The sequence below is a fragment of the Otolemur garnettii genome, unplaced genomic scaffold, assembly GCF_000181295.1.
Source record: "Otolemur garnettii isolate 467f Iridium unplaced genomic scaffold, OtoGar3 scaffold00202, whole genome shotgun sequence".
NCBI lineage: Eukaryota > Metazoa > Chordata > Mammalia > Primates > Galagidae > Otolemur > Otolemur garnettii.
This window is the reverse complement of record NW_003852597.1, coordinates 1,699,866-1,715,026: the sequence shown is the minus strand read 5'-3', so window position 1 is coordinate 1,715,026 and position 15,161 is coordinate 1,699,866. Positions and strand designations below refer to the sequence as shown.

The 15,161-nt window shown below is 53.8% G+C and overlaps 1 protein-coding gene across 8 annotated transcripts in view; it reads right to left on the bottom strand.

Moving 5' to 3' along the window:
* The window catches only part of SLC6A9 (solute carrier family 6 member 9), a 33,060-nt gene extending 18,493 nt beyond the window's left edge, over positions 1–14,567 (bottom strand). For 4 of the 8 annotated variants that reach the window (XM_012812320.2, XM_012812321.2, XM_023507742.1 and 1 more), the window contains exon 1: positions 1,833–2,112. In XM_012812320.2, coding sequence (XP_012667774.1) covers positions 1,833–1,877 — 45 coding nt within the window. In that variant the 5' untranslated portion in view covers positions 1,878–2,112. Of the gene's footprint in view, positions 1–1,832; positions 2,113–8,374; positions 8,491–14,158; positions 14,189–14,380 lie in introns of those variants that run through there. The other 4 variants (XM_012812322.2, XM_023507744.1, XM_003801200.2 and 1 more) reach the window with 3 other exon arrangements.
* Positions 14,568–15,161: the final 594 nt, after the last annotated feature.

Sequence of the window (15,161 nt, the reverse complement as noted above, 5' to 3'; positions counted from 1 at the left end):
TGAAAAGCACAAGAGGAAATAAAGTAGCAAAGTCCACCCCCAGAGGTGATCCCAACCCATGCCAGGATATGCTCCCCTCTCTCTTCATGCACAGACTCAGAGAGCCCTGGTTTCTGCTTGGACTGCGACTCTGCCCCTACCTTCCTAGATGTTTCTGTGAGTTGCAGCTCCCACCTCCTGCTCTTGATGGACATTGAGGAACCCTGGAGCTACCCTGGCTGGACATGCCCCACTGGCTTCTTGTTTAGGGCTCTCCAGTCCCAGCTGTTTGCTCATGGGATGAACTCTCATCCAAGACAAACTTTATAGAGGAGAACAGGCAAGACCTCACATCCCAGACTACTTTGAGCCAAATCAGCTCACTGGCAACTTTCTTGGAGCCCCTGTGGGGAATTCAGGAGGAAGAGCCATTACGGTAAATTGTGGCTGCCTCAGAAGAGCCCATGACTTTCTACTGGACACCCCTATTCTTGTTCCCCGAGTTTTCTCCCCTTAGCTAGCACCTGTCTTGCAATGACAGAATCTTCTGTCCTTCACCTCCCTGGAACTGAGTGGGGTGACAGATACCCAGCCACGGCTCTGATCTCTGACCTCAGTTACCTGGATGTGGGAAAGACTCAGGGGCTGGGGATTGGAGGCACAGAATCATGGAAAATCCTCCCCAAGCCTGAGCAGTTCCCAGGGGCTATGAGTACCTCCTGCCTCAAGAAAAACCTCAGAGTAATCTCTGGGCATGTCTCAGGACTCCAGGTGCCTACTGAGTCCAGGCCTTCATAGAGCAGGTAAGAGAGGCAAGGTTGTACCTTGTGTAGTTTCGTCACAGAGCCCTGATTGGCAGAGAGGGATCTGTCAGTGTTGCAGGCAGCAAACACAAGACTGGCACCCCCAGGCCTACCAGGCTCCACTCTAGGCTCTGGGGAGACTGATGGAGGACACTGGGTGGGTCCTGCCCATTCCCTCGCCTCCCACCCCAGAGAAGCCCAGCAGTCCAGGACACCAGAGGCAACAGTCCTGCTTGCACTGCAGCAAATGTGGGCAGCCTCCACCTTCAAGGTCAGCAGCAGGCTTGCATTCTGGGAAATGACTTTAGTGCTTGACCCCAGCAGTCCTGAGGTTTGAGTATAGCCCTAAACCCACTCTCATGGCCTTGCAGCACACTCTCCCTCTCTCTTTTGCCTTCTGAAGGTCAAGTCAGGATGTCCTACAGGGGAAAAGGTGGCTTTCCCGGTCTCCTCGCTCTTGCTCTCATCAGCCACACTGTGCCTGACACCCCTGCCCATCCCCAGCTTCCAGGGATGAGGACACATTGGCTCCCACCCAATGCAGGCACTTGCCCCGGCAAATGTTCTGTGGGGTCTCTCCTCCCAGCTGAGACTCTTGCCCTGTCCCCTTCCCCCATCCTCCACCACTGAGCCCCTGTACCACGTTCCCCTGCCCCCTCACCCACTCTCCCCATAGGAGTAACTGCCGTGGCACAGACAATGAGGCTGTATTGATTAGTACAATTCCTGGGCACCTCCGGCCCGTCTCCCCGGGAGCTAGGACAATGCAGCTTTGATACACAGAGCAGATTCTCAGCAGGTCCTTGGGCTGGGGGAGCCCTCACACCCCCCACTCTCCTCCCCTTCACCCCCACTGCACAGCCAGCTCTTCCTGCACTCCTTTGCACAGTTGCAACTTTCTGGGTCACTTTTGCTGGTGTCTGTCTCGCTCACTGACTGTGCCTGCCCCTCCCTGGCACAGACCACTTAGCCCCTCTCCCCACCCTGAGCCCAGCCTCCATGCCTGCCTAGCACCAGGAAGGAGGCTCAACCTTCTGGAAGGTGACTGACCTGTTCTGGGGAAGAGGGCACCACAGGTCCATGAGCCGCGGCCATCCCGGGGCAAGCACTCAGAGCCCGCGTGGGTCGCTCATTCACACCTCTGCCAGCTCCAGCGACACTGACGCATCCCCTGCCTCTCCCACTGCCCGGCTGGGCAGCGTCAATTACTTTCACCTCATCTCCTCCCGAAGCTCTGCCTCCCCCTCCCTGGCCCTCCCCCTCTAGCTAGTCCCTATGCAGCCGGGTGCTCCAGAGCTGCAGAGTGAGGCATGGGGTTTGTTGTGTTTTTCCCTTGTTCCCAGCAAGTTACTGGAACAAAACACACACATACACACTCACAACCACAGAGTGGGGCAGAGTGAATGAGGGAGAGAATGAGAGGATGGCTTACTCCCCTCCCAGAGCTGGCCTCAGGGCCCAAATGCTATCTGAGCCTATAGGCCTCACTCTGGGTGGGCTTCTGGTGGGCCAGTTGGGTGCCAGATGAGTAATGAGCTCAGACTCACTGGGTACCAGATGGGAATGGGAAGGAAGAGGAAAGGCATATCCATGGGCCACAACCTGAGCACCTCAGACTTCTTAGAGGGTCATGGGCTAGGATTACCTACCCCACAGAACTGGGGACCCCCACCCAGCCAAGATGTTGAGGAGTCCTCATAGAAGAATGTGACTAACCATGTGAGAAAGCTTTGGCCTAGTAAACTGCACCATCACCTGCCCAAAGAAAGATGGCGTTAGTCAAGAAGGTGGTCACCACAGAGTCCTGCAGTCCTGTAGTCCCAGCTACTTGGGAGGTTGAGGCAAGAGAATCACTTGAGCCCTTGAGCCCAAGAGTTTGAGGTTGTTGTGAGCTATTAGGCTATGGCACTCTACCTAGGATGACAGAGTGAGACAGGTCAGGATGACGCAAAAAAAAAGGGCGGCGCCTGTGGCTCAGTGAGTGGGGGGCCGACCCCATATACCAAGGGTGGCGGGTTCAAACCTGGCCCTGGCCAAATTGCAACAAAAAAAAGCTGGGCGTTGTAGCAGGAACCTGTGGTCCCAGCTACTCGGGAGGCTGAAGCAAGAGAATCGCCTAAGCCCAAGAGCTGGAGGCTGCTGTGAGCTGTGATGCCACAGCTCTCTACCGAGGGTGACAAAGTGACACTCTGTCTCTAAAAACAAAAAAAAAGATACCACAAACCAGTGGCTACAAGTGTTTCTGGGCTGGGAATTGATGTCAGCAGAAGGCCTGACACAGGCAGACTTTTTTTTTTTTTTTTTGAGACAGAGTCTCACTTTGTCACCCTTGGTAGAGTGCTGTGGCAGCACAGTTTATAGCAACCTAAAACTCCTGAGCTCCAGTGATTCACTTGCCTCAGTCTCCCGAGTAGCTGAGACTACAAGTGCTGACCACAATGCTTGGCTATTTTTAGAGACGGGGTCTTGCTCTGGTTTAGGTTTGTTGAGAGCCTGTGAGCTCAAGCAATCCATCCATGTCAGCCTCCCAGAGTGCTAGGATTACAGGTGTGAGCTACAGTGCCAGGTTTCAGGATGACATTTGTTAAAAAAGGCACAGGCTGGTGGCAGTGCCCATAGCTCAATGGGTAGGGCCCAACCAAAGCTAGTGCGTTTGAACCCTGCCCAGGCCAGCTTAAACAACAAAGGCAACTGCGAAGAAGAAAAAAGAAAAGAAAAGAAAAAAAATAGCCTGGCATTGTGGCGGGTGCCTGTAGTCCCAGCTACTTGGGAGGTTGAGGCAAGAGAATCTCTTGAGCCCAAGAGTTTGAGGTTGTTGTGAGCTGTGATAGCACAGCACTCTACTGAGGGTGACATAGTAAGACTCTATCTCAAAAAAAAAAAAAAAAAAAAGCACAGGCTTGAGTCATCCAGGTCTGGGTTTGAGCCCCAGCTCAGTTTCTCACCACATATAAGTTTAGGCAAGTGACTTAACATGTCTGGTCTCAGTTTCTTTATCTCTAAAATGGGGATAACAGCTGCCAATCACTGAATCTAGTGAGCATTAGTAACAGTAGTAATAGATAAGACATGTTAACTTCTTGCTACCATGAAGTAGCTATATTATTATCTCCATATTTTGGGGGAAGTGGCTCAAGCAAGTCTTCTATGGATGGCCTCAGATCTCGCTGACTCAGATGCTCATGGAGCTAGCCTCATGCAGCCTGGTCCCCAGACACACTCCCTTGACTTCCTGCAGGCACAGACTGAGGGCCAAGGCGCTGGCAGGGCCACTGGCTCCAGGAAGGCCCAGTCACCCATGATGCCCAAATGCTCACTTCCACCCAGGGTGGGCTCTGGGCTCTGGCTGCCCTGGCCTGGGCTGGGTGCCCAGAACAGGCAGCCCTGGCTGGATGGCTTTCCCTGGTTCTGGCCATGGGGACAGGAGGCAGCAGCAGCCCAGCTGGGCCCTGGCCATAATGAGGCCTCATTAGTGGGATCCAGCTGCTCTAGTCCCACTTAGGGAGGCCGACTCTCCAGCCCCCGCCTCTGACTTTTCTTAATAAGAGTGGGCATGCTTCCAGAGGGGCAAGGAGTCTAGGGGCTTTGCTGTCCTGTTTCACTATAGGGAAAGTCCTGCTGAGCTAGGACTAAGAAGTGGGGGATGGAGGAGGGCTTGGAGAAGATGAGCTGGGGAGACCAGACCATAGCTGAGTGAGTGGGCTAGAGAGCAGGTGGGGAGGAGGAAAGAGGACAGGGTCCTATGATCAGAGAGGAAGCCTGAGGAAGGCTGGGCATTCGCTTCTCGATCTAGATACTATCCATTTCACTGGGGAGGGGGTAGCTGCACATCCAGAATTAGTGCAAGGTCATTACTCAGGCTGTGCTGGCTAGGAGAGCACCTTGGAGTGCTAGGCCTTATATAAGGAGGTGCTCACTGTGTGCCAGTCGCTGATCTAGTACAGCACCTACTGTGTGTTGAATATTATGGCTAGGAAAGTACCTACTGTGTGCCAGGACCTGATTCAGCAGAGTGCTCACTGTGTGCCAAGTCTAATGCTGTAAGAATACACACTGTATGCAAGTCCAATGCTGAGCTCTCATTATGTCAGCCCCAGGCCATGAGCCCCATGATGTGCAAGGTCTTGCACTAGGTGAGGGCATGTAAGAGTTTGAGGTTGCCGTGAGCTATGATGCCATAGAACTCTACTGAGGGCAACAAAGCAAGACTGTCTCAAAAAAGAAAAATTGAAAAAAATTCTGGGGTCAGGTGCCGTGGCTCACGCACCCTGGGAGACCAAAGCAGATGGACTGCCTTAGATCACAGGTTTAAAACCAGCCTGAGCCAGAGACAAATCTTGTCTCTAATAATAGCTGGGCTTTGTGGGGGATGCCTGTAGTCCCAATTACTTGGGAAGTTGAGGCAAGAGAATCACTTGAGGTGATTCTCAAGAGTTTGAGGTTGCTGTGAGCTATAATGCCACAGCACACTACTGAGGTTGACAAAGTGAGACTCTGTTTCAAAAAAAAAAATTCTGTGCCAGGTGAGGACTCAATGTGTGCCCATCCCTAAGCTGGGTGAGCACCCACTGTGGGCCTGGTGCCATGCCATATGAGTGCCTATAGGGTGGCAGACTCTCTACTAAAGCTAGGTGTCCAATGTTTGCCAAGTCTGTACTGGTTGAGCATTTGCTATGTGCCAAGACTTAGGTAAAGTGAGTGCCCCAGGGAGTGGCAAGCCCTCTATGAAGGGAGTGCCCAATATGTGCCAAGCCCTGTGCTTGGTGACTTCCTAGCATGTGCCAAGACTACTAGTAATTGATCACTTGCTATCTGTCAAGACACAAGCTAGGTGAGTACCCACTGTGAGTACCCACAGGACAACTTGGAAAGGTCCTTGATGGATGCTGCAAACAAGAGTTGTCTAAATCCTCAAATCAAAGCATAAGAGAACAGGTTAGGGTGGGGAGTCCCAGGTGGCTGGTAGTGCTTGCCAAGCCTTCTGGGATGTAGATACTCTGGCACCCACAGTCCTCATATGAGTGTCTCTGTTGTTATTCATCACAAGGCCTTCTGGTGGCAGAAGCAAAGACATGGGAAGAGGCCAACGAGACTCACCAAGGCCTCAACTGCCCAAGATTCTGTATGAGTGGGGAGTAGCACAGGGGAAGGGACAGAGGTGGCCAGCCTGGGAACTGGTGTGAGATGGTAGGGTTAAAGCTGAGCCAGTGGGGGCTCTCTTGCCTCCTGTCCTGGCTCCCCTCTCCTCCAGTCCCTTGTCCTCTGAGACCCAAGCAGCCCTGCCATGCATGTGCAGAGGCTCTAGGTCTCCATGGAAAGACCACTCCACCCATCCCCTAGTGCCCCCAAGCATCCCAGCTGCTCCCAGGCTTGCAGGCACCCTGGCCAGCTGGGTTCTTGCACGGCCCTGTCCTAGGAGCTGCTGAGGCGTGATGGAGGCAGCTGAGCTGGCCTGGCAGAGACCATCTGGGCTGGGAGTGGGGGGAGGGACACGTGCAGCAGGCATGTGGGTCTGGGCACGTGCTGGGAAGTAGCTTGCTCCTCCATTGGGCACCTGCTCCAGAGCCCGGCAGAGGCTCCAAGGATGATATGGGGCATCGGTCAACATTGAAGAGGCCTAAAGGGCCAATGTCCTCACATCCAAACCTGAGGTAAAAGGGGAATGGAAGTGAGGACCCCACAGCAGGGCCCAGCTGCCCACTCCCAACATGTCAGGGCACAAGCAGGACAACTTGGGAAGGTCCAAGTGACAATGGCTTACATGCACACCCCTCAACATCTTCTCTTTTGACCTACCAAGGCATTGAAAGTAGGAGCATGTTGGAAAGGCACCTCCTTAGCCACTTGCCCTCAGGACTACACAAATACCTATTAAGTCCTGACTCAGCTGCCCATGCTAGTCGAGATGGGGCTTGGCAGGGGCCAGCTGCCAGTGCACCTCAGAGGCTGTGTCCTAGAGACAGGCATTGAATGGAGGCAGCTTCACTTCTAAACTGAGACCCAAGAATAGAGTAGCCCAAGGTCATCAGCAGAACTGAAAAAGGCAGGAATAGAATCTCCAAGCAACCACTGGGGGTGCCCATGGGACAGATGCTGTAAGCCTCAAAGGCAGCAGTAGTGGGCAGAAGCCAAAGGGCAGAGAGCGAGGAGGAAAGCAAGCCTCAGCTATCTTTAGGCACATCATGGCGCTGGGAACGGGAGTCCCAAGGCAGTATTCCTGGTCACAGATAGGCCGGCATGGTTGGCTGGCAGAGCACAGGGTCTGGGAAGCCCAGCTCAGGCAGAGACTCTGGAACAGTGGGACTTAACATTACTCCTGCCTATCTGCCCCAGTCCTTCCAGGTCACCCCAGAAAATGAAGAGCAGCTAGAGAACTCAGAGAGATTCTTGGGTTTAATGGGGCTCGATATCCATGGTAGGGCAGAGCCACACCCCCACTTCCTAATAACAGCCCCATGTATATTCTAAGACTACTTAGGGAAAGGTGGGGTCATGTTTGGGTCCCACCCCTAGCAAGTGTCAGGTCCTAAGACTTCTTGTCTGTGCCCATTTCTGAGCATCCATGGTTCATTTAGACTGATTCCAACCCAGGAAGGGCCAGATCAGAGTAGGCCTGAGGGAGTGGGTGAGGGAATAAATGCTGGGGGTTCAGATCAGTGAAATATCCTGAACTCCAAGCAGGGCTACCCTGCTTTCTCCCCAAAACCATCTCTTTGGAGCAAGTACTTTGAGTCCAGAAATCTTTGGTGAGAGATAAGGTTTTTTGAAGGTAGGACTCAGCAGAGACCCCAGGTCAATCAGTCTTTCACTGAACAAGAAAAGCAACAGGAAGGAATTGATGGGGAGGGAGCTGCTGAAGTGGGGGGCATGCTCAGTCACTGGTTTCTTTGACTGACAGCTAACTGGTTTAGCCTGTCCCTGAAGCAAGGTCCCAAGAGAGGAAGTACAACCACTGCCCTTGGGATAGGATCTGGCATCTTTTCCCTGGTTCCTGCGTAGGTGCTGACCTGCTCCATCCACCACCCAGTCTTGCTCCCCCAGGCCCTTCTTCCTTATGGGGCCTCACCACCACCAATGCTATACTCCAAGGCTGAGGGCAAAGGAAGGGCCACGACTTGGAGAAGAGTAGAGTAAGATTTTCTGAAACCCAGGAAGGGACTGAGGACCCCTTGATCAGCACAGAACAATCCCCAAACAGAGGATGAGAAGAGGGTGGGGGTCCTGAGGCCCAGCCATAGAACAGCCCTGGGTGTCCTACTATCTTCTCAGCAAAAGAGCTGTGTTCTTATCTCTAGAGCACCTCTCGTGACAAGGATGGGGAGTGTATCTTTTGCCTTCTGGCAGGTCTTCACAAGGTCTGTGGCAGAATCTGCCCAGCCATGAGCTTGGAGCCTGTGCTGTCTAACATGCTGGGTAAGGGGCTGCCAGCCTGGGCCTGCGGTAGCTTGGCCCTCAGAAGCCTTGGCAGTGCCACACCAGGCCCATACACAGAGCCCCCTAGGTCCTCCTGTCATGGCAAGCTGCTAGAGGGATGCCCCAGGGGGCAGTGATGTGATTTCTCTTCCTCCCTATAGTCTGGCCCCTGTACTCACCAGCATCCCTTTGGCACCTTTTCCTACCATGGTGGCAGTGAGTTGGAGGCTCTCAGGACCCAGATCACACCAATAAGCTCTGCTTCCAGCACCTTTCAGGACACAGACCTCAAGAGCTGTGGAGAGAGAGCATAGGGTAAGGTGAGGACCTGGCCCAGGATGACAGGGGAGAACATGTGTGGCCATACACCACCTGCTAGCAGCCCTCACTGGCCTTCTGCTCTAGCCCAGCTCCTCTGCCAGGCCCTTTCCATATCTTGCTCCTTTCTGAATGGCCCTCTGATCTAGCTTCTTCTCCCAACCTTTCCCCTGGATCTCTCGATCTCCAGGCTTCCTGTCCCAATGGGCAAAGACCTATTTTTGACTCTCCAAATGCCCAATCCTATAAAAGATAAAAAATGAACACAGAGCTGGGATGGAGTCCAATTCCTTCATCATCTGTGTGAATGGCTTCAGCCTTTCCCCAGGAGGGAAGTCTGCTTGGACTAGCACATGCAGCCCTCCTCAACCTCAACCCAGTCAGGCAGCCAGGATTGTCCTTCCCCATCCTAGTGTCACTCAACATGAGCTCTAGGGCAGCTGGACTTGTTCTGTCACTCACTTAGACCTTAAGCTCTGGGCAGGCCAAACACCCCTGTGTAGTCACACCTCCTTGCTTGCTCACAGGTTGACCCCTCTCCTACAACCCTTCCCTCCCATTCACCAGGTGAAATCCTTTAGGATCAGGCTCCAATGTCACCTTTTCTGTGTCTTTCTTGACACTGTGCTCCACCAGAATGAACAAATTGTTTCCTCCTTTCTGTTTTGTGCAGACTTCTACTAGCATCCTTATCTCATACTACATTTATTTGCTTATAAGTTTGTTAACCATGAGTCAGTGAGTTCCCTGAGGGTTTAAGACTGTGTTTCATTTACCCTCTGAGCCCAGCACCTAACACTGTGCTTGGCTTACAAGAAGTGTTGATTGAATTGAATTAAAGGGGAATGGGAGAGGCAGAGGACTGGGAATGAGGGCTCTCAGGCAGCTGGGATCCTAAAGGCAGCACTTGAGAGGCAAAGTGGGGCTGGGGCCTAGAGGGAGCACCAGACAATGGGAAGTATATACTGGCTTAACAGCAGACAGGACTGAAGAGAGTAGCTTTTGACAGGCCTCAAGAGAGACCAATCTTCACAGTGCCTTATAGAAGTCTCTGGACGGGCTTGATTACGGTGCCAGCCACATATATCGAGGCTGGCAGGTTCAAAACTGGCCCAGGCCAGCTAAACAACAATGACAACTGCAACAAAAAAAATAGCCAGGCTTGTGGTGGGTGCCTATACTCCCAGCTACTTGGAGGCTGAGGCAAAAGAATCACTTAAGCCCAAGAGTTTGAGGTTGCTATGAGCTGTGACACCAGGGGCACCAAGGGCAACATAGTGAGACTCTGTCTAAAAAGAAAAAAAAATTAAATGAATAAATAAATAAATGCTAAATATTAAAAAGAAGAAGAAGAAGAAGTCTCTGCATGGGAAGAAAATCCTGCATCAATACAAGGACATCCACCCTCCACAGGGCCTCAATGCAAGGGATTTGGCTTTGCCTATGGAACCTTCCCTATCTTCCTGGGAAACAGGCTCTATTCCAAAGGCTGTTCTGGGCCACTCTGCCCCACCCATAGCCACCTGTCAGGGCCACCTCTCACCCACAAGCCCAGGAAGTCACCTGAAGGCTTCAGGAGAGATGAAGAGGAAGCTCTTTGCCTATGCAAATCAGCCCTTTGCCCTGGTGGCTTGGTCTCCTTCAGAGATTTGTCCTCAGGGAAGGGGCAGGGTGGGAGGCAACTTGTAATCTCTTAAAGGTTGGCTGGCCTATCTCTCAACACAATCCTTCTAAAGAGGTCCCTACTCATGGCTTTGGTTTTCTAGGGGCAAGTAGGAGAACGGGGGATGTTCCCTCAGAAGGGGGTCACACCCTGTTCTCACTAGCCACCCCCTCAACACTAGCCACCCCCTCAATATGTGGCTGGCACTGTAACCAAGCCCGTCCAGAGTAAACTCTAGATTTGACTTCTTTAAAGCCATCTCTTTAACCATGGAATGATAATGACAGTGGTGAGTAATAACAGCAGATGAGCCAGCTCAGGGGCTGGAGATTATTGTACCTTCTGGTAAGGTGAGTGAACTGAGGACACTGTCTTGGAACTTAGGCTTCAGAGTGTTCTCACTCAAGGTATCCTGGGGTTCATTCATCTGGCAATATACAGTGGAAGGATGGACCCTGAGAGGTCAAGTGCCTTGCCTGTAAGTGCCTGAATGAAGACCTGAATGCAGCTGTGTAGGACTTGTCTTCTGTGACTCTGAGGGAACCCGTCCACACCCAGACAGTCACTAGAGCCTATTGCGGGCCAGGTCCAGAGCACCCTCAGGTAGTTTATGGATCAGTGGGGAGAAGACTGCTTTGTGGCTGAGAATGAGTTGAATATAAAGCTTTGCTGCTTCACCTCCCTTTGCCATTTCTGTCAAATAGCCCCATCCATCCACTCACAAAATACCAACTGAATATCCATGCTGTGCCAGCCCTCTTCTTGGAGCTGGAGATCCATAATTCCCAGGTCCCAGACCTGCCCCTCACCATTATATGGGCCACCATATCAGGCAGCAGCCAGTCAGTTTAGTGTCTGATAAAGAGCTCAGGCTCTGGGATCTGGTAGGCCTGGCCTGGATTTTGGGATCTGCCACTCACCAGGTATGTAATTTCCAGCAAGTCACTTAAACTCTCCGAATCTCAATTTTCTCAATCTGGAAGATGGGGCTAATAATAACTCCCTTGTAAGTTTTAAAGTTTCTGCCTTATTTTTGTCCCTGTTTCTAGCCCTCTATATTTTCTTGCCCTGCAATCCATTAATCTCCACAAAGCCCTAAAAACCCGGATTCCCTCCAATAGTTCTCCACAGCCAACAGGATATGTCCTGAATTGCTTAGAAGGCATTTAAGGCTGGCCATAATTAGATCCATTTATTTCACAAATATCAACTGTAGGTCTGCTCTGGACCAGGCCTGTGGAGCAGAGACCAAGAACTCAAAGGTCTCTTCCCTCCCGTAGCTTGCAGATTAGTGGGAAAGAATGAAACTGATGATTCAAATTTAAATAATCATAGACTAAGATAAAGGGTATAAAAGGGAAGATCCTTTTATGAGACTCTATAGAAGGAAGGGCCTTATCTAAGCCAGAGGGCTTCCCTGAGGAAGTAATGTTAAAGGGTCCACAGGAGTTAATTAGGCAAGTGGCAAGTGAGGGTAAAAAAAGGAAGAGAGTGATTCAAGCAAATGAAATACGTGAATAGGCTTTGAGGCTGGAGCTCAGCCAGCCAGGGAGAAAGTGGCTGAAGATGGACAGGGAAACCCAGCCAGGGCCTTTGGGTCTGGATTTTGGTGTTCATCCTGAGGGCAATGGTTACTACTAAAAGCTTTTAAGCAGAAGATCAACTTGGAGGAGGAGCAACTGGTGGAAAGTGCATTTTGAAAACATCACCCAAGATGCAATGTGGAGAAAGGACTGGAGGGAAGGGAGAGTGGAAATCTATTAGGAATGGGCCAGGCAGAAAGGTGGATGGGGCTTAGATCAAGCCGATGAAAGGATGAGAAGCACAGAGATTTGAGAGAAATACATATGGGTATGCTATGGGTAGCATAGAGAGACTCAGTGATGAATTCGGGGAGCTAGTGAAGGATAAGGAGGGGGTCTCTGGTTTGTGCTGCTGCCAGTCACAGAGAGAATGCTGGTTATGTTGCAGTTTTGGAAGAAGCTGATGAGCTGGGTTGAACAAGCCAGTTTGAGCTGCTTGTGAGCTGCCCAAGGGCAGATGTGGAGAGGGCAGTCACAGGACCATGGCCCAACTTTAAAGTCTCATTGCTTGGTGTCTTTCTTATCCCCGAAACAGGATCCTGCGGTCAATTTTAAGGGTCCAGCCCTGAAGTCCTCATTGAGGATGGGAAGGTGACAGGCTCTTTCCCTTAGTAGTAAGATAGAGGAGGAAAACAATCTCTATTCACTGTGATGGAGAGAGTGAAGGGGCTGTGGGAGCAGGGGAGGGTCCTTTAGCTCTCCCAGGGTCCCCAAGTCAACACCTGCGGCCACCTGGCAGGAACTACCCAGCATTCCCAGAGGGCTCCTGCCTCCATGCCTTTTCTCAGGCAGCAGTTCCCTCTTCCAGCACTGCTGTTCTTATTTCCACCTGCACATGTTCTATCCATCCTCAAAACCTAGTAAAGTCTTCCCCGGTCCTCTGGCTGCTGTCAACATTTCTACTGCAGCCTCAAAGCACGCTGTGTGCCTCTGTGTGCACGCTCGTCACATATAGCATTGCGGCATGCTTGCTGTGTCCAAGTCTGGTTCTGCCACTTGCTGGAGAGCTCTTCCAGGGCAGAGGTGTAATTCTTCCGTGCCCTCAAAGCCGGGAACTGAGCCCGGCACCACTGCAGTCGCCATGTAGGCCCAGTAAGGGGGCGTTTTCTCTGCGGTCCCTCGAAACACTTGGGCATGCTCAGTGTCGCCCATTAGTCCCTAGAACCAGTCCCCTCACCCACTACTCTCCAACCTTCTGATGGCCCCTTACTTTAGGGGTCTTTAATCTCTCGGGTTCTTCTCTCTTCCTTTACTTGTTGTCCTCCAGACCTTATCTCCTAGTGGCCTGGGCTTCACGCTAGTTTCAGCAAAGAGATAGACCCGGCTTTTGCGTGAGCTGTCAGAAAGCCCGGGACGCGGCTCCTTTAAGCGCAATCAGCGAGGGGGCGTGGCCTGCGGCGAGCAGGCCCCATAAGGGGTGCGGCTGCTTTAGGTAGCGGCTGGCTCCAGACAAGGAGGCCCCAGGCCAGCGGGAAGGGGCGCGGTCGCTATAGGAGCTGCAACGCCGCCTGCAGCGCTCGGGTTCTTAGAAACGGGGCGCGTCCGCTTTAATCGGAGTGCTAGGTGCGGGGGTGGGTGGGCGTTACATCAGCCACCACGTGTAGGCCTCTCAGCTGGCTTGGTGGCGGCGGCCCCGCCCCTGGCCCCTGTGGTGGAAAAGTACCCGGGCGCCGAGGTCCCCGCCCCCTTGCCCCGCCCCCAGGCCGGCTTCGTCCCCTCCCGGCCCTCCGGGCAAGCCCCCTCTGTCCCGCCGATGCCCAGCCACCTTCTCCCGCTCTGCGGCGGTGGCTGACCGGTGCTGGGTAAGGGCTAGAGATGGGCGCCCCGGGGCGGCTAGGCCCCTGCCCTCACCTGCGGCAGCCGGGGCCCGCCCTAGACGCGCCCGTACTGACGGTTAGGGTGGGTAGGGTGCGGATTCTTCCAGGGTAGCCCCTAAAAAACCCTCGGCTCGCAGTCCCTTCCCAAAGCCACAACCATGGGAGCTGCGGACAAAGAGAACCCGAGAGTGCCAGGAGTCTCCCGCGCGGATTCCCGGGACACGCGGGCACGGGCACCGGCACCGGGTGGGAGGCAAGATAGGGAGGCAAGCCGGCTGAAGGGGCCAGATAGGCAGCCAGGCTGCCCAGCTGTGGGAGAAGATGGAGCGAGAGCCCGCACGCTGGACACAGACAGCACCAGTCGGTTCTCCGTTCCTGCAGGCCCTTGGCGTGCAGAACCACTGGCGCCTCAGACGGACCGTGACACACTCTGGTTCTGGCACTACCCGCACAGCCCGCCCCAGCCGTGCCCACTGCCTCCGACCGAGCCGGCGTCTGCACGCAGCTTCCCCCTCCCGTTCCCAACCAAAGCTAAAGCAGCTCCTTGGTGACAGCAGTGACAACCAAGACGCGCGCACCTACCCCGACCTTTGCGGCGAGACAGACATCCCGGTGCGTGCACCCACACTCTTACCCACAGATGCCCGCATGCATGCGCGATCAGACTCACATTCACACACTCACACGCACGCACGCACACTCTAGTCCTGGGGTTCAGCCCCGCGGACCCGCCAAACACTCAGACCGATGGCAGGATAGACAGAGGCAGCGGGCCGCAGCGCCCCCTTCCCCCAGCCCCCTTACCATGCTGCAGCCCCCCGGCCCAGACCTGCTGGGTCCGCGCCGCGGTGTGCCCAGGTGGCTTTCTTAAAGGGAAAGTTGCATCAGCCTCCTGAGGCTCTGTGCCGCCGAGAGTGCGCCCGCCCCGCCGCGCCGCTCGCAGCTCTTCAGAGCTTGTTGTGTTTTGGTTTCGGGGAGGCGGGGGCTAAGAGTTTGATGAAAGTTTGAAGAGTGGAGAAGGCTTGGGAGACTTAGCCAAGTCCCTCCCCTCTCTGAACCGCTCCCCGGGCCGCCCTCCCCGCCCCCCTATCCCAAACCCTCCCGCCGTGCTGACTTCTCAGGCTCCTCCTCCCAGGGAATAAAATTACGAGTGGCTCCAGCTGGCAGATGATTGATCCCCAAGAACCTGTGGGAGTGGGCACCACAGAGGAGCCCCCTTCTCCGCCCTAACTCGCTGACTTCCAGCTGGGGCCCTTGGAGGAAGTAGACGTCGTCCCCTTCGGGCTTGCCTGGAATGAAGCCAGGAAGTCTGGAACACTTCGGGGGACTGGGGCTGGAGTTAGCCCGCCAGGCCCCTGGCCTTCTGCGCCTGCGTTCCCCCTAGAGAGAAGTCAGAGCAAATTCCATTCCCTTTGCTGCAGAGCAGTCAGGGACTGTGGGCACCGCTGAGTAAGGCCTGGGTCCTACTCCTTGGAACTGGCCGGTTGGATAGAGCGCTTTTCCCACAAACCCTCCTTGGACCAAGCCCTAGTCTTGTGTTGGTATTACAGAGGCTGCAGACACCAACCTGGACTCCCTCTTCCCT